Here is an 18869-nt window from a genome sequence, read left to right as displayed (position 1 = left end):
TGTACTTCCACTCCAGATGTACTTTTTTTCTTATGTATTACGTGTATTTTGTCCCATTTTATTGTGTATCTCTTCCTTCTCTTTTTTTTTTTTTTCTTTTCCCCACTGCCCCCACTTTGTGGATATCTTTACCTGACTTCAAGTTCTACTTTCAATCCCCATCCATTTGTTTTACAGCACTTTTTTGGACACATGCATGTTAATAAGTCTAGAGATTTAAACTGTTATCATGGGCTACTAGAGCAGTTTAAAAGTTTCTGATTAAATTAAATACTCCTTAGAACTGACAGAATCAGAGCAGGAAACATTGAGATCCATCTTTTCCATGGATCTACTTTCCATTCCCCAAAATACATTGATTGTTCCATTGTTGGCTTCCTTTCCCCTCAAAGAATGACAGATACTACCAGCAGCTTTTGTTTGTTTGCTTTTTGGTTCATTTTGGTTATTGGCATAAGCTTAAGATCAAACCCAAGTTCTCATAACACCCCAAATACTCTCTTCACAGCTCTGGCAGAGCCTCTATTAGAAGTCCATTAGGAAGAGGTTTTGTACCAGGTGAATTAATATTTTCATGGCACTCCTTTAAAAATTAAGTTTTGATGAGGCAACTGTACTTACCAATCATAAGGATAAAGGAAGTGTCAGAATTGCCAGATGTCTCAACAGCTTTAGAAAAATAAATCCTAACACAGACTTTCATTGATAGGAATTTAATTGATAAAAATAAAACTTAATGAAGGTCTCATCTTTTTGTCTGGGGAACCAAGTAAGTGATAGATGACAGAGAGACAATATATACCTCTATAGTAAAGTTATGGAGTATTCCTTTGTTAAACCAAAGTTTCAGTACAGAATTTCAGGACAGATACAGACAAAGAACATTTTGGAATATATTATCATGAAAGCTGAGTAAAAATGGGTTCAGAAATGAACAAGGAAGAATGGAAATACGGATTTTTCTCCTCTCTCTGTTTTAGTCCTTCTCAGGTGTTAGTGGCAGCCATTATTTGGAGTAAGCATTTTTCTGAATAAGCCACAGCCAGGTTTAGCACATCCTTCATCCTCACAAACTTAAGAAACCCAGAAGATGTTGCTATATTCTCTATTTTTGGGTTTACTTTTTTTCTTGTGTCCTCTAGACTGCTGATACAGATCATGGCATTGGCTATGTGACCTGATTTCTGAAGGAGAGCCCTACACAGTGATCTGTTCTACAGCTGGGACCTCGGGGCTGACAAACAGAATTTGTCACTGCACTGCCCCAGACATTCATCACTCTCTGTGAGACCATTTGCACTACACAGGGTCAGACAGGAGCTTTGTGTCTGATCTACAACCAGGGCTAGCAGGGCCAGCCTAGGCCTGGAAGGATGTGCCTGTCCCTCAGGAGACTCCTTGCCCCAGTAGAAAACAGAGCCTTCAGGGAGGATGAAAGGGCATGCTGAAGATGATCCTTCATCCCAGTAATTTCTAACTGTGGCATGTTAAATGAGAACAGCTAAAGAGGTAAACCAAAAAGGATTGCAAACCCAAAACCTCCTGGATATAGTCAATCCAAGGGAAAACAGTGACAGAGATGTGGATATTGCCTGTTACAGAGGCTGCACTATCAAATCCTATGATGGTTTATGCCTACTGCCTTAATCAATTTCTTTGACTATTGCTCATGTGCTTGTTTATCCATCAAGATTTATTCAGTTTACCAAGCTACTAATGCTATTAAAATTTTATTATTCATTCATTATACTTTGAAAGTGGCTCAGGCAATAAGGCTAATCAGATAATACAGAACATGTGGGCTCCTACATTGCCCTGAAAGCTGCAGACATCTGTAACTTCCAGTGCCAGCACACCTTGCAACTGCATTAGGAGGACAAAAATATGTAGATAACAGCTTGGGGCTGTTAGATACAAGACTAATAGCTTGATATAAATCATTGTTTTTTACAAAAGAAATATACAGATGGATAAATAATTTTAAATGCAGAATTCCTTACTTTGACAAGTTCTTTCTGAGCCCATATCTGAATTGGTTCCACCTGCTGGGGGGTCTGAGTTTGGATTCCATATGTGTTCAGAAAAACTTGCAGGCTACAAATGAAATACAGATACATGTAATGACAAATCAAAGAATAGTGTTAATAATTCTCTTGGCAGCAGATGAATACAAGTAGCAGCATTTTATTCTACACCATTTCAGATACATTGTTCAACCCTTCCTTAATTCATAGGTACTCAACAGAAGTAAATACATACCGCTGGCTTTCTGCTATCAGGGCCACATGTACCACCAAATCATTTTCTAAAGGACCCTGCAAAATAATGACAAAATCATTACTGGCATTGCTACCTAAAGATTTTATTCACTATAGCATGACCAAGGACAATGGTTATTCAAACAATCCACAACTATGACAGCACTGTCTGCATTACTTTTTCTTATGGTGTGAGCAAATTGAAAGATTTATAAATCCTATGACTACAGGAAGCTTGTCCTACCAATAATACTCTGCAAGAGACATTTTGGAGACTTAGTAATAAACAGATTTCTGGTAACCATTACACTGTTTGGATTAATTTGGGGGGTTCTTTAATTAAGAAGAACTACATAGGGAAAACATTTTATTTTGTACAAAAATTTAGAATTTATCCAATCAATATATCACCTATATACCTGATATAACCTAATGTTTTGATACATATTTTTGTAAAGAGTGAAATTATTCAGCTTTTTGGGTAAACAATAAAATTCACTTAGAAGTAATGGCCTGATGATTTCAAATCTTTACTCTGAAAAATTGTCATCACACAACTCTCTAGTGACATGAAAGACATACTACATTTTACTGGAGACAGCTGCATTTCCTTGCACTGTTTATTACACAGACATTTCATGCTTGAAATAAATACCAGTATTTTACATCAGGAAACCATGCAAATAGGCATGAATTCAACATGTTGAGTGAAATCATTGACTTGACTCCCTGGGTCTCAATCTGGCAATTCACCTTTGCTACATCTGGCAGAATGAGCTATGAACAACCCTCAAGTCCTTGTTCACTCTGGCATTCACTGACTGTAAAATAACACAACTAAGAGCAGCTCACATTTTCATTGACAAAATGCTTTTGTCTGCTTTTGTCTAGAAACTACCAGAACATGAATGACAGAGTTAAACACATCTTCTATCGATTGTATAAAAGGACAGCACTTTTTGTGATGATAGAAGGATAGACATTGATTTAGAATGAGAAGTTCAGAGGGAACGCTTGCTTGCTCAGGCAGCTGTGAGCTGTGAGCCTTCCTATCAATAAAGATCTTAGGGATTTGCAGAAGAAATTCTTGGTAACTTTTTCCCCGAATTCTCTCAGCACTACATTTGCACTAAAAATTTTGGACTTTTTGCCACATAAAATAAGTTTCTGATGAAAGTATGTGTACAAAGAAACTAGATTAAACAGTCAGAAGTTCAAGTGACATTAGATTTCCCTGCTCAGAATAAGATCATTGTGCTATCACTTGTATTTATACAAAAAGTAGGAAAACTCAACCCAAAACTCAGCCATAATCATTGTGTATAAAACAAAAAGCAAAAGCCCCCCCACCCCCCTCCAAATCTGAAAATGAGAGAGCCCTTCCAAGACTAATGATTTGTAGACAGCCTGTGATCTATCCTGGGCAGTGGTCTTGGAGTTAAGACTCAGTTGTTACGCTCTCAATGAAGAACTGAGCAGGACTGTGTGACCATAGCCTGTAAATTGTACACAACCCATGAATTCTGCCTCTCACACACAGCCAAGGACAGGATTCATTTACAGCAGCCAATAAATGGTGGTTCCAACACAGGCCAGAACTACATAAATGCAGGTACAGCACACCTGGCACAACACAAAATCTGTGTGAAAAACTACTAGACCTTCCGAAGTATTGTGGAAAAAATGTATCATTGCACTACAACTACAGGGTTGCTGCAACATTACACACAAAGTTACTCTTACTGTCATTTGACATGTCACAGCCTGGAGGATAACAATTAATGACCTCAAAAAAAGGAAGTCACCCTTTCCAGTGATGATTGTACTATATACGGTTTGATGTATATTTTAAAAAAAGAGGTATGGAAAAGCATTAAACTGCTAAATATTTCACTAAATAAATCTTGTTAAAAATTCTATTGTAACGTCTTGGCTTTCTCATTTGTCTAACAAGGCCAGCTCAGGTATTGTTCCCACCACATCCATCACTGTCTCCCCAAGACACCAGAACAGCCCCCCTGCCCAGGCTCCCCCTCCTGCCTTGTGTTGCCACCTTGGACCCTTGGCAGAAGGGTTGGTTTCAGCTGCATTCTGCATGCTGTGCAGATGATAAATATACTTCAGAAGAACAAGATAAAAGACTGATTAGTTGTTCTTCCTCTCCAAAAATGAGACTAAAAAAAAAAAAAATCCCAGCTTTTAACAAGGTTATAAACTGCTGGAGGTAGGATAAAGGGAAAAATCCCTGACTCCATCCCTGGCACAAGCAGAGAAAGCAGCTCAGCATCAGCCTCTCACTGCACAGATGTTATCACTGTGCCTTTCTGCTTACACTGCCAGGAAACCTCAGAACTCTGAAAAAAACCCATTCATAGAGCATGGGAGAAAGGAGCAGAGGACTGGAGAGCCCTGATGGAAATGGCACCCACTGGGCTTCCCGAGCACACAGAGCCAGAGAGGGAAATGGGAACAGCTCACAACAGGACAGACTGCACTGCACCCCCATGACCCCTGGCTGCTCCTGAGCCACAAGATACTGTCCCAGGGCTGCCTGGCAGCACTGACCCCTGCTGACCACCCTGTGCCCACTGGCACTGAGCTCCTGGCAGCGCTGACCACTGCTGACCACCCTGTGCCCACTGGCACTGAGCTCCTGGCAGCACTGACCCCTGCTGACCACCCTGTGCCCACTGGCACTGAGCTCCTGGCAGCACTGACCACTGCTGACCACCCTGTGCCCACTGGCACTGAGCTCCTGGCAGCACTGACCACTGCTGACCACCCTGTGCCCACTGGCACTGAGCTCCTGGCAGCGCTGACCACTGCTGACCACCCTGTGCCCACTGGCACTGAGCTCCTGGCAGTGCTGACCACTGCTGACCACCCTGTGCCCACAGACACACCAGCCCCCTGAAATCAAACACAGCACACATATGTGCCTCAAATTCTAGAACAGCATTTGGCAGGTGTAGAACTGTGTTAAACTGTAGTAGACAATTGTATTAAATGGAATGAAAGCAAGAACATGTTTACAATTAACATGACAAAACAAATCATCCAATATGGCTCCATCCAAATTAGACATGTTCTAATCCTAGACATAAAAATCTTAAAATATCTCAGTCTATCTACAAGTAATAATTTTAGTTCCTTCTTCACGTTATCTATTTTCCTGAATAAATAAAAAAAAGAAGCAGTCTATTATTTTGACTATTCCCAATTCTCTTCATCAATAGGCTTTACTCTTAATTCCCAGTACTTGAAATTTTTTTCAAATTATTATTAACTCTGCACAGCAAAACATTAGAAGAATACAGTCATCACATGCAGAGAATCCAGGTAATTAATTGTAACTCTAAACACATATTTCAACTTAACTCAGAACATAAAATAATCCTCCTCTGGCAATTTAGTCAGATTATGATTTTTTTTGTTAAAGATTAAATTAAACATAAGACAGCAATAAATCAGCTTTCACATGTGTGAGTAAAATACAAAACAACTCCAGAAAACCTCCACCCTACCTCACTTCCCAAATGTTATTGTCACCATGCAGGCCCTCTTCTACACTACATCCTTCCAAAACAGAATGCAACAACCCAAACTGAGTTAGAATCTCTCCTGAATCTGGAGGCAGTAAAGAGGAGTCACAAAAGAAGCTCTTCTAAGGACTCCAGTTCCAAAGAGTCACCCTGAACCAGAATTCCCTGCAGTATCTCCTTTCAAAGTAAAGACAGCATGGATGATTCCTTTCTTTTGAACTCCTGAATGGAGTCTACACTGACCATTGGGATTGCAGAGCAGAGGAGGAAGAACCCTTCTGGCTGCTGCTGGACTTCAGTGTGCTCTAGAACACAGACTGAGCCCAGCAAACACAGCCCTGCTCCAGCACCACACTGGCACTTCCCCAAGAAAGAACATATGGACACAGCCTCCTCAAAGTGGAAAACAACAGGTTGTGACATTGAATTAGGTGAAAAAACACTTCCTTCAAACTATAAACAGACAAAATTGTACTAGTAGCTATTATGTTTTTACTGTACTGCTCATTTGATACCTCAGTTTTCTACAAGCAATGAGACTGTCTTTGATCTGATTTTCTGATGCACTCCCAGCTCTAATTATACATAGTTACATATACAGTTTTCATAGCACTTTCACCTTTGGAGGTCTGTATTACCTTACTTTCCTTTACCTAACTGATGCTTTACCATAATTGATTTACCTTTACCATTGATGCTTCTAAGCTGTAAAACTAAGGTTGGAATATTTGAAATACTTTCTATTGCTTGCTGAAATCTACACTATTATGTGGGTATCAGATATGTTTTTGTAGTGGCACCAAAGCCACAAATATATTAAACTAATCACATTTTTCAGTGGTATGTGTTAAGAGTTTATAATCAATGCAACCACAAAATGAAAACATGCCTACATGGAAAACACATTTCTTGAAGAAATATTTACTTAGCACAGAGCTTCAAATAAAATTTTAAAAAGCCTTCTTTTTGGTACATCTCCTTTCAAAACACAGTATCACAACAAAATTTATATACACAGGCCTCTGAAATGTTTACATATCCTTGTTTATTGCTTACAGGAATAAAATTTAATACAAATGGAAATAGTTTTCTGTTCAATTTAACGAATAATTCTTTAGCTACATGGAAAAGATAAGACATCTTTAAAGAGAAGAAACTATTGATTTCTAAAGACATCATTAAGATGTCCTGTGTTCTCATTTTGTATGGTATTTTTAGTCATTTTTCCTGCACTTTAAGGCAAATACTGATACTGATTTTGCATAAATTAGTTCAATTAGATAAAATGGCATTATCAAATATTCAGACAAACTGGTTAAGCAAAACCAAAACGTGGATTAAAAAAGCCAAACTCAAGATTCTTGTCTGGAACTTGAAGACCTTTGCTGGTACAGCTCTCCTGAGTCATGTCTGAGCATCTTTAACCTTCTCTTAACAATGACCCATTTGACATCTGCATGAAGGAACATTTTGTCCTGATACTGTAGCAGTAAAACCACCCAAAATACTGCAGCAGCTGTTTCAGTACAAACAATCCCAAAGAAATCCCAGAAGCACTTGGTGACCTTACAGGGACATGAGCCCTTCTGGTCACATTTCTACACTGCTGCTCAGAGGCTGCAATGCCAAAGGCCTGATGCCACAGTCTCCATTTCCCACTAGTTCAGAAGGGCATCCCTTCCTTTTAACCCACACTGGGTACCACATCTTGGATAGTTTTGGCATTTACATATCAAAGAAACACATGCACAGTCATCTGTGGCAAAGGAGTATCACCACTGGGAAGAGCAGAGCTATAAGGAGACCTAGGCATGTCCAGAATTTCCTTCCTTCTTCATGCCCTGTCTGAAGATGAAGTAAAATATCAAAATGCAGCTGTTATTCTCAACACATTCAACACTGTTGACTTTTAAAGTTCCTACTGCATTGCTGAATTTTACTGGGTAGCTGCATTTTACTAAGTTCTTTAGTGACTCACTAAGTGGCCCTTAATGTCTAAGTCGTGAGAAAATGAATTATCATTGCATTATTTATTATTGCTTTTGGGAAGCTCTCGGAGCAGAGGCTATTTCTCTCTGAAGATCTGGAAACTGCCTATCACATACTGGGTACCCCAAATAGTAGTAAAAATGCTTTTCTACTAAGATACTTCCTGATGAGTCGTAGAGTGCCTTTAGAACAAAGCCTCATCATCTTCCAAGTGCTCAGCTGTGGCATATTAAAACTGACTCGTTTGAAGAACCAAAGCAAGAGGATTCAGATGGGCTGCAGCAACTCTGACTCAACACAGGCCCCTCTTGAGGGCACCCCAAAAGGGCCAGCAGCTCCCAGGGTCTGTCACATTCATAATCCAATGATGTAAAACAAAGAAACCAGAACAAATGACATCACTGAACTTTCATTATCTCATAGGAACATGGCAAGTGCTGCACTGTGGGCAATGAAAGTCTCATTAGGAATGAACCAACAGCCAGGCACATGGATTACCTTGGTAACAGGAAATAGGAGCAAACTGAGGGGATATGCAGCATTTGGATAGAACAAGCAAAACGTTCTTCAGTTCTGAACTTGGAGTGAATCTTAAGGTAAATACTTCATCTCTTATGCTTCAGTAACAAATTAACAATGCTGAACAAGGAACTTCTCAAATACATGCCTCACACAAGAAATAAAAAGGCTGAAACACATCTTTGAGCTACACATTTCCATACACACAGTTCTTACCTCTTTAATTAAAGGAGTTCCCTACATACAGACATGTACATATCTTGCTGTCCCATCCACTACAGATTTGAATTACTATGTTTCAAGCATTCCCCATACCCAGTCACTCATTCCTACTGTGCATTTAATCCAAATACAGGAGCACATGGAATCACAGAATCATTAAAGGGCCTTTACAGTTATCAAGTCCAATCACTGAGCCAGCACTCCTAAACCCACACTGAACCCTGTCCCTAAATGCCACATCTGCACATCTTTTAAATACCTTCAGGGGTGGTGTATAAACCATACCAAAAAAAAAAAAAAAAAACCACCAAAACAAACAAAACCAAAAAAAAACCCCTCATTCTTGTAGCTCTTAGGAGCAATAAATACAAAAAATATAAACATATTGCAGTTGGATGGAATATAAACATATTGCAATGGAATAAGAAAAGCAGGTTCATTCTTGCCTTCCTGACATAACTTAAAATTCAAGACACATACCTGTTTATTAGCAGTTATTTATACTTATATTTTATCTACCATTTTGACTGCATCACCTAGTTTGAAGGCAAATGTGCATTACTTCCTCAAAACTGAAGATAAAGTTTCCTTTAAAGAGCCATCCTCCATCAATTCAGAAAATGTACACACATTGAATATTTTCCTTGCACTTTAGCTGCAAGATTAGAGGACCATACACAGCACTTAGATGACAACTTTTCAATAAAGATATAGCAATACTAAGCTAATGCTTACCTGGTTTGAGAACCTCATGCTGACGTTGCGCTGGTCCTGGGGAGGTACGTACCGGCCAATAGGGTCGAGATCTTTAGGACTCACTAATTTATCAGCTGAAAAAAATGAGAATAGAAATATAGAATGACTTGAGCACTTTCTGCAGGTTTTTGTGAAGAAGCCATGTCAACTTTTGTGTTGTAGTTGGTTCTGCTTTGTTTTAGATCAATGACTTATAAAAGCATATTCTGAAAAACTCAGAATTCTATTAATTTTAAAATGAATGACTCAAGCTTTGTTCTTGCTACAGCTAATTACAGCACTGTAGCATAAAAACCCAAGCCTTTATTTGCTCACAAAGATATGTTAATAGATTATATGCAGACAAAAGACTCCACAACACAAGTCACTTAAAAAGCCCTTAATCCATAACCATGGAACAAACATTCATAAGCCATTCAAGAGCTTTAACTATAAACTCAATGACCAGCAAAAATTCTTTAGCTTTGCAGAAAAACAGACAGTCTCTATCTCAAGGTAATCACATGACTGGAATCCTGGAAAGAGCAAGAGATATCAAAGGTACCTCTCAATAGGGTAATTCAGGAAGAAATTGTGAAAAAACCTAATTAAAAATATTTGAAATCTAGCAGTTTCTACATGGAGTTTTTTTACATGGGCAGGAAAAACCCCACCAAACCCAAACCCCCAGTATTTTCACCTTCTCCTGAAAAAGCACTCCAATAAAAATACACTATTAAAAACTTTCAACAAATTCCTTGAATAGAGGTTTATAATCTAGTATGAGCTATTATACCTTTAAAATAAGCTTTCTCCTGCCAAAATTGTATTTTGACAGGAAACTGTCCAAACTCGATCTAATTTCTAACACAGAGTAAGTCACAATACATTTTCATTTCTTCTATCTCAAAGTCAACAATTTTGTAGCTATTCTTAAGAGCCCCAACAGAAGGGAATAAGGTATTAATTTAAACCAGAAGTGACTCATGGCTGCACAAATCTCTGAGAGAAAACCAACACTGCCTTGATCAGAATGTGTCTGAGCACTACACCATGGAATAAATGAAGGCAGCAGCTTACAACTCAAAATCTGCCCTGCCTGGAGGTTGCCTGGGCTAGGCCAGCTCAGAGTGATGGGGCAGTGGGGAGCAAACCCTGGGCAGCACTGAGGGGCCCTGGCTGGGCAGGACAGGGAAGCCCTGCTGGAGCCTTCTGCTGCAGAGAGCTCTGGATGCTGGTCCTCAGCTCCTGCTGGCAGCAGGCAGCCTGGCTGCAGCCAGGAAAGGAGCCTGCTCCTGGCTCCTGGCTCTGCACTGCTCCTGCAGGGCCACCTTCCATGGACACGAAGCTGAGCAGAGCCAGATGACAAAAGATCACCATGGACAGCTGATGAACAGACTGACATGAGTTACCAAAGCAGATCTGAGCAAAGCACTCATCTAAGCTCCAGTCCACACTGAATTCTTATGCTAGCTAAAACAATGGAAGCTACTTGAATTATGTGTAGTGCTAATGAAATAAAATGAATTAACCAAATGATTTCAAGATCAATGGGCTCTTCCTCATAGTCTCAAAAATAAGAGAGGTTTCCAGAATGTGTGTTCTATTCCCACTGGTTTTAACACTGATTCACATTGCTCAGTAATTAAAATATATGGTAGGAATAATTTAATATTTAAAAGAACTGTATCAATAGACTAATATGAAACTTAAGCTAACTGCTAGTGAATATTCATCACCATTATCAAAAATACAAATGTATTGGACTGCAAAAGCAGATTCCTTTGTTAGCTCCCTATCTGCATCAGCAGCAGCTGACAAGATTTAATCCATTTGATCTATAGAAATATTGCTAAAATTAGTTCTAGGCAGCACTGAATCCATAGAACAAGATACAAGAATTCTAAAGAAAAACAAAGGAAAGTGAGCTACTAAACAAAAGACTGAGTGAATTTTCAGTTGCATGAAACAGCTGAATACCTGGGACTCCTTTCCCTTGCTCCAAAATGGGGACCCTAACATAAAGGTTTTACAAGCCTCCTCATCCAAAGCAAGAAGGAAATTCTGAAAAACAGCATCACCACCTGCAAAACACATGCTCTTTTCCTTCACAAACAATTTTTTCAGCTGCATAAATGTGCCCTCCAACAGGCACTTTCACTGCCTCTGTTACTTAGCATTTGTAAGCAGGATCAAAATTTTGACTTCCCTATTTCTGTTTGCCCCTCTGTGGGAGGGTAAGAATTGACTCAGGTTCATGTTGCTGCATTTAGAAATATTTGGGCCTCAAGAGGCAGAGCCCAGGCCCAGAGACAGCGGCAGGGGCTACACAGCAGGAGCAAGGAGGCTGAACAAACACAAATTAATTGATACCCTGGAGGCCACACAATGATTTCTGAATGGATAATGAAATGGGAAACCAATACCTTCCCAGATATCAAAGTATTTGGACCCAGGCTTCCACTTAATTAGCAACCTCCAGCAAGCAAAGTAAGACACACAAATGCTTTCACCAAGGACAAGATTATTATTCAGGTAGGTTTTCACCAGTAAGGAGCAGAATCGAATGCACCAACTCTAAATTAGTAGGAATAAATGGAGTTCCTGATATAACAATCTCTGATGAATACATTGCTGTAAGATCTCCAAACCCTGTTTGCAAGGACTACAAGAGAAGCAGGAAAAAATTACTAAATTTTGAATATTTTGAAAAAAAATTTTAAAATATGTAAAATAAAAAAGCAGTGTGTAAGAATGTTCAGCAAAGAACTGAAACACAAGAATGTTTATGTTACACAAACAACAGCTAGCAAACTATAAATAGAACTTATTTAACCAGCATTCTGCCGGTACAGAAACACACAAATATCAGTACGAGATCAATACTAGCAGAACTACTACAGCAACCTACACACACACACTGGAGGATTACTTGGCTAATATTCTTGTAAGAAAAATTATTTTTTTAATTAATAGTGAGATTGCTTGCATTTACTTTGAAGTGTTGGCTGAAAGAGGAATTTTGCAAGGAATACAGCAAAACCAAACAGGTGGAGACAGACTCTGTCCCTCTATACCTAAAGATACATCCACTGTTCTTGCCAACTGCTGAATTTTTTAACTCCTCTTCAATTTTTCTCATTTTTATTACCAACAGCCTGATTCCTTTCTGTGTTAACAGAAAAATGGTTTCCAAAACTCCATCTACTGATTACTAGGTAACTGCTGATCATGTTAAAATAAAGTAATATATCTTTCTCCTGAAAAAAATACTAAAGAAAAAACCCAGCTGTGAAGATTTTTCTGGATTAACCATTCTTTTTCCATTAGTCTATAAAATCATTCCAAGTGAGACTGAGAGTTTGTTTGTTACTGAAATTCACCATAACAACCTTCAATGGTCAAACTTTGACATGCACATTCAATTGCTCATACAATTGAAAAAGGGTAAAAATAACTACTCAAAGTTTCACCTTGTCTTGCTTAAGTAGTCAATAATTTGAATTACATGTTATATATAATTTACAAACATCACTGTACAGGTGAAGCTGATATAAGTTAACCCAGAAAGTATCACATTAATATATTCTGTCATGAATAAAAGGAAATTAGAAGGAAAACCAGAAAAAAAAATTTGTCATCACGTTTAGATTTTCAGTACTCTATGAAATATTCCACTAAGCTTTATAGTATGCAGCATAAAAAGAAAAAGACTGCAAAGCAATTTTTGTCTGTCACGATGTACCAGAGCAGAGGACGCACAGGCCCCTCAAGGCCCATTCCAAACTCAAGGCAATGCTGGTTTGGATTCAGGAGGAACACGGTCAGGACAGAAGCTGCAGGGGCCCAGCTCTCACCCAGCAGCTTGGCAATGATGTACATGGCCTGGCCCCAAAGGAACAGCTTCCCATCCCGCCCGTTGTTACTGGGGAACCGCCGCTGGCTGCCCGGGCTCCTCTTCTCCAGCTCCACAAAGTCAGCAGGCACGTAGTAATACTTGGGGACAACAGGGCAGCCTGGGGACAGCAAGCACAGCCAGAGAGTAAGTATCACTGCCCTCACTTGATTGGAGTGTCCTAATAAAGCTGAAGTGGATCCAGACCAGGAAATACTGCACCCCAGTAACATTCTGAACAGAGACTGCCGTTCGTTGTTATCTCAGTGCCAGGGCAGTGTTAAACTATTTTGTATTTCAGCAGACATTTCCTCAGAATTTCTTCCCAGAACAGGTATGTTGTCTGTGCAGCACCTTCTGTGCAAACTAAAAATAACAGTAGTCACCTGGAGGAAAATGCAGTTCAGTTAAGAAGCCTTAACCAAAAGCCATGAAAGCTGGGTCCCAGTGAAACACTCAGGGTGTGGTGCCCCCCAGTTAACACAGGCTCAATATCAGACAACTCTTTCTAACTAAAATTCCTCCTCAAAAAGAGTCAACTTGGTTTTGGATAATTTTATTTATCAAATGTTTAAAATGTGCACTTGAATCTTGAAACATCATGAAACAAAATGGCATAACTTCTCTACTAGAAGATACATACCTTATATCTAGAATTATGCCCCAGGTATTGCTGATCATTGTAAACTTTATTTCAGAACTTTTTAAGTGGACATGCATCAGGAATTTAGAGACATGATTACAAATTACTGACCTAATTATAGGAAATTGAAAAGCAAATTAAGATGCTTCCTGCATAATTAAATTCCACCTTAATATTGCTCTACTCTTGAACTAACTTGGATGAAGAACAGGTGATAAACAGAATAAAGTTGTAGTGTCTTACTATTTGCCTAGAAAAAAACCCAAATTACTGGGAAGAAGCAGAGAAAAAATGGAAAAGCAACAGTTATTAGAGATATTAGGTTCAAATGAATAAGGCACCAAAACACGCCCAGAAATTTTAAAATGTGACATTTGTGATGACATGCAACAAAAGGAACCACAAGATTAATTTAGTGTCCATGAACCTTCACATACTCATTATTAATCAGAAAAAAGACACAACCAGCAAGAAAAAAATGCTACATAATACAAATTTGGTATGGGAATGTTTAACTGCCTTACAGAAATTAGTTCACTTCAAAAAGTTTAAAGAACAAGGCATATTCTGCAGGCACTTGTGTAACTGTACCACAGATGTAAGAACAGGTGACTAAAATGCTGAGTTTTAAAATTGGATTGTTCTGTTCTCAGGCCATTTCTTTTCCTCCTACTCAAACTTATGGCCTTTTTCTTTTTTTGACTGAATTTTGGATGGCTGTGCCTGTAGGCCACCACTAGCCTTGTCTGCAGTAGCAAAAAAATTCTGAAGTTCCAAATTTAAATAAGAGCACATTTATAATAAATTGATTATGTAGCCACTTTCCCAGCTCTAAGCTAGAAGCGATTCCATATGCATATACCAAATTATTTTTTAAAGCCTGCAAAATTAAGTGACAATGAATGATGAGAGTAATTCTCAACTGGGTACAGGTGGGACATCAAAACAACCTGACTGCTGGTAGTGAATATTTGTTAATATTTGCCTGAAAAGTAGAAGTGAAACTTAGTAAACAATGAAGCAGAGGTGAAGAAGGAGAGGAACCAGTGGGCACAGTGTAAATCTTACTTTAAGATCGCATAAATTGTGATAATAAAAGTAACATTTTTCTGGAAAAATGTTACTTTTATTATCACAGTTTATGATGCAATGTATCTACAGAAAAGAGGTTATTTTAGAATTAGTATTTTTTCACCAGGAAAAAATGATGTTCTTACATCAAAAAAATGTTGATGTTCTTACATCTCATTTGCTCTGACCACAATATACATTAGGAAAGTAATTAATACATTAATAGGAATGTCAGGATTTTTACAATTTCAGGTCAATAAAAAGCTACAATTGTTTCAGAAGAACAATTTTCAGATAATACCTTCAGATGTATATTGAAGCAAAGGGTCCAAGAGATCCTGATACTCCTTTACTTGTGTAGGGTTTCCTCTAAAAATGCCTAAAAATAACCAAAAAATAATTGATTCAATGGAAGAAATAATTTTTCCATGACCTCAAGGTTCATAAAAGAGAAAGAAAAAAAAATCCAGTGTTTACTTTTCAAAACTAAATATTAAGTGCCTACACACTAAATAGATAATGAAAAAGAAAAGACTGAGCTGTAGATCAAAACAGTCAACTCCCTCATGCTGCTTTTGGGGAGACACAGGTATATGTAGCACTACCAGTCCTTTAAAAGTTGTTCTAGCAGAACTTTCCAAGACATATCTGATGAATATTAACATGAGTAATGTTCAGTTCATGGAAAGTTCTTAAATGAAAATATATATTAACAATAGAAAACCCATTTATGTTCATCAGAGAAAAAACTGATCTATTTGACAAGCAAGGTGATGTTTTAAAGTAGAATATTTTTTAATATTCAATAGGGAATGAGCTAGATGAAAACTTGGCATTATACATCTTATATTAATACACCCTTCTTCAACCACCAATTTTTTTTTCTTTCCATGACTCTTCAACACTCCATCCAAACCCAAAGCTTGACTAGTATTGCTCACCACATTTTCAAATCTTCCTGAGTACATATACAGAAATATTTACAGTTAAGAGACACAAATGCAATCAAAGTTTGCACACAAAGGTGCGTTTCAAGTGACACACTGAGCATTTCAAAACACTCAAGGATACTCCTGACATAGCAGCAACCTCTGCTCCTCCCACATCCTTAACTTCTTGCCATTGCTGTGTATACACTTCAGACTTTGCATTAAGGAAACTTGTGGATTTGGAGATATTTGCACAAAATCTACTAACAGAATTGTTCTATTTCCTAAAAGTGTGGTCCAGGCAAAAAGGACAAGGACAGTATGTGCACAGTATGTAATTTTTAGGGCTTTTTGGATACAAGAAGCATAAAATGCTTATTCTGTTCTTTTGTTAGCCTCAGTTGAAGATTACCATCTTTTTGTTCTCAAAACTGCAAGTGGGCAGCATTAAATGTCAGTGCTTTTCTCCTCAGTTTTGGGCCTCACTCTTTGAAAAATGTCAAACATTTCTTTAGAAATACCAGTTGTGAAACCTTATTATATCTTCAAACACAGTATTTTAATCTGTGGGTGGCCGCAGAGGAGTTGGGGCTGATGGCAGATTTCTGTGCCCCTCACTGTCTTTATCTGAAAACTATTCAATGTGCTACAGGAGAAAGAAAAGATGGACAGATTTTAATCCATTTAAAACTATTTTTGACAATTGTAACCCTACTCATGTCCTTATTCAGACTTCTGTTCTATGCAAGTTCTAGCTTCCATCCTGAGATCACCCCTTGAACTTTGGTGTGTCTCCTGTCCTCACATCAAGACTGAGGTAATGTCATTTTTGTTGGCTTTGTTTTGATTATTAAATTTTGTTTTATTATTCAATCAGACTGACCACGAAGGAAGGAAACAAAACCTTTCCTGGTTCCCCTTCCCTTCTGAATTCTGATTCAATTGCCACACAATGCTCAACTTGAGAAGCCCTGGTTCACACTGAGTGTGGCAGTTTATTCTCCCTCCCTTTTTTCTTTCCTGTGCTGCTGCTAAGTTCTGATACATCTGAAAGTTTTTCAGGCTTAAAAGGCAATGCAGGACAATGCCACAGACTGAGGCTTTTAACAAACCCTTACTAAGTTATATTCTAAAAAAAGTTCACATTAGAAATGCTGAAATATAGAGGGTTGAGATGCTTGGGGTTTTGTAACCCAGGAGGCAGACCTCTCAATGAGATATTTTGTGTCACTGCATTATGGTTTATTTTGGCCGGACAGAAAAATAATTTTGTATCTTTCCTCTAAAAGCTCATTTCTCTTACGCTTTTAAGGAACAGGAATGTAAAGCTATACTTACCATCAATTATCATGAAAATAAAAAAAAGAGGAAATTCACACTCAATGCCATCAAAAAGCTGCAAAGAAGAAAAATTCATCAGACGTTTCATAATTTTCATTTAAGTAAATATGTATCTGAATAATCCTGCAGAGTAATTTCTTAGCAACAAAAGACAAACACAAATGCAAAAATATTTTAGCGAATTTAGTATCACTTAATTCTATGGGCACTTTAACTGTGCCTTTATATATGCTGTGGCTCATCCTCAAGCAGAATATTTAAATAATCTACTTTTCATTTTTCAGAGAGAAACTAAGGGGCAAAATATAAATTTTCATTTAGATAACCTTAACTGATAAATACTGTGATCAAAAGCAAAATTGTTTTCCACACACTCAGACTGTAGTCATCTGTGAAATTAAGTGAAATGATAAATAATTTCCTTATTTGTTATGTGAAATCAACTGTACCCTAAATGCAAATGAAAGCACATTCATTACAAAACAACCCAATGACTCAATGCTGACTTAGCAGACTCTGAAAACTGCACATGCAAATTACAGAAGGCATCTCCTTGCCTTGGAGGCTTTAGGAAGCCCAGTGCAATAGTGACTGCAGCAGCTGGAGGGGTGTCAGGGTGGGGCAGGGCTGTACCTTGATTTCTGCTGGTTTATAGTAACGCCGTGTCCTGTCCTCCAGCGCCGTCCTGTACCCGTCCCTCAGAAACCTCTTAAACCCATATTTGCCTTTCAACTTCCTAATAATTTTATCTAGTGTTTGACCAAACAGAACCTCATCATCCAAAGCAAACCCAGGATAACTAAGGCATGGCAGAAGAGCTGCATCAGTATTCTGTAGGAGAGGGAGAAATAGGACATTACAAATTTAATTAGATCCCTGACAACTATTTGATGCACAGACAGAGAGTGTTTAACTTACTAAGTGAAATATACATTTGGAACATTATCTTATCAAAATCATAGTCCTAATACAGGAAAATAGTGTGCAAAATAAGACTTCTTAGGAAGCATCAGGATAAACAACCAACCAAATGTGCAGATATACAATTTAAAAGATAACACATTTAACTCAGAATGTCACCTGTTTTGCAGCTGATAATATGCAGGCACAATTGAAAACATATAAAACTTTGTGCTTCAGGATTTTTTTGTGTGTTTTTAAAATACATTCTCCAGATTATTCCTGGAGGAAATTTGAGTGCTATATGCTCAAAAAGAAGCACATGTATTGCATAAAGGTGCAATGCTGAGAAGTACCCATTATTAATCATAATTTATGAACAGCTTTTTCAGAAATATTCTTAGGGCGATGGAACAAAAAAAGCCTATCTGATTTACAATTAGGAAGATAAGGGGATAATTCCAGGAAAAAATATGAAACCTTCTCAGGAACCGTGTGGGTCTCTTATGAATTAAAAACACTAGAAAAATTACTAACTAGTGCATCACCTCTACAGGTAAGCTTCCAGAAACACACAGAAAAGTATAATTTTTCTGCCGATATAGTCAAGATATTTAACTATTTAAAATTTCTACCAATATGACTGACACAAACCCAACATCGGTAGAAAACAACACAAAGATTTATATGGAATAAATTATAAAATCAGCTCCTGTTGGAATATTTCAAGTCTCCCGCAAATAACAAACAGCAAGAGTTCTAAAAGACCATTTGACTATAAAAAAAGTAGCTGACAGTGCCTTTTATTTTAATTATCCAGCAGTA

At 38.0% G+C, this 18869-nt stretch overlaps 1 protein-coding gene across 7 annotated transcripts in view; it reads right to left on the bottom strand.

The window, feature by feature from the left end:
* PHKB (phosphorylase kinase regulatory subunit beta) overlaps positions 1 to 18869 on the bottom strand; it is a 70020-nt gene that overhangs the window by 23021 nt on the left and 28130 nt on the right. For all 7 annotated transcript variants that reach the window (XM_077786320.1, XM_077786319.1, XM_077786318.1 and 4 more), the window contains 7 exons: positions 17778 to 17975; positions 17142 to 17199; positions 15176 to 15253; positions 13123 to 13281; positions 9266 to 9360; positions 2260 to 2315; positions 2001 to 2094 (listed from right to left, as the gene is read on the bottom strand). In XM_077786320.1, coding sequence (XP_077642446.1) covers positions 2001 to 2094; positions 2260 to 2315; positions 9266 to 9360; positions 13123 to 13281; positions 15176 to 15253; positions 17142 to 17199; positions 17778 to 17975 — 738 coding nt within the window. The remainder of the gene's footprint in view (positions 1 to 2000; positions 2095 to 2259; positions 2316 to 9265; positions 9361 to 13122; positions 13282 to 15175; positions 15254 to 17141; positions 17200 to 17777; positions 17976 to 18869) is intronic.

The sequence above is a fragment of the Lonchura striata genome, chromosome 13, assembly GCF_046129695.1.
Source record: "Lonchura striata isolate bLonStr1 chromosome 13, bLonStr1.mat, whole genome shotgun sequence".
NCBI classification, from domain to species: Eukaryota; Metazoa; Chordata; class Aves; order Passeriformes; family Estrildidae; genus Lonchura; species Lonchura striata.
This window is presented reverse-complemented; position numbering and strand designations above follow the sequence as displayed.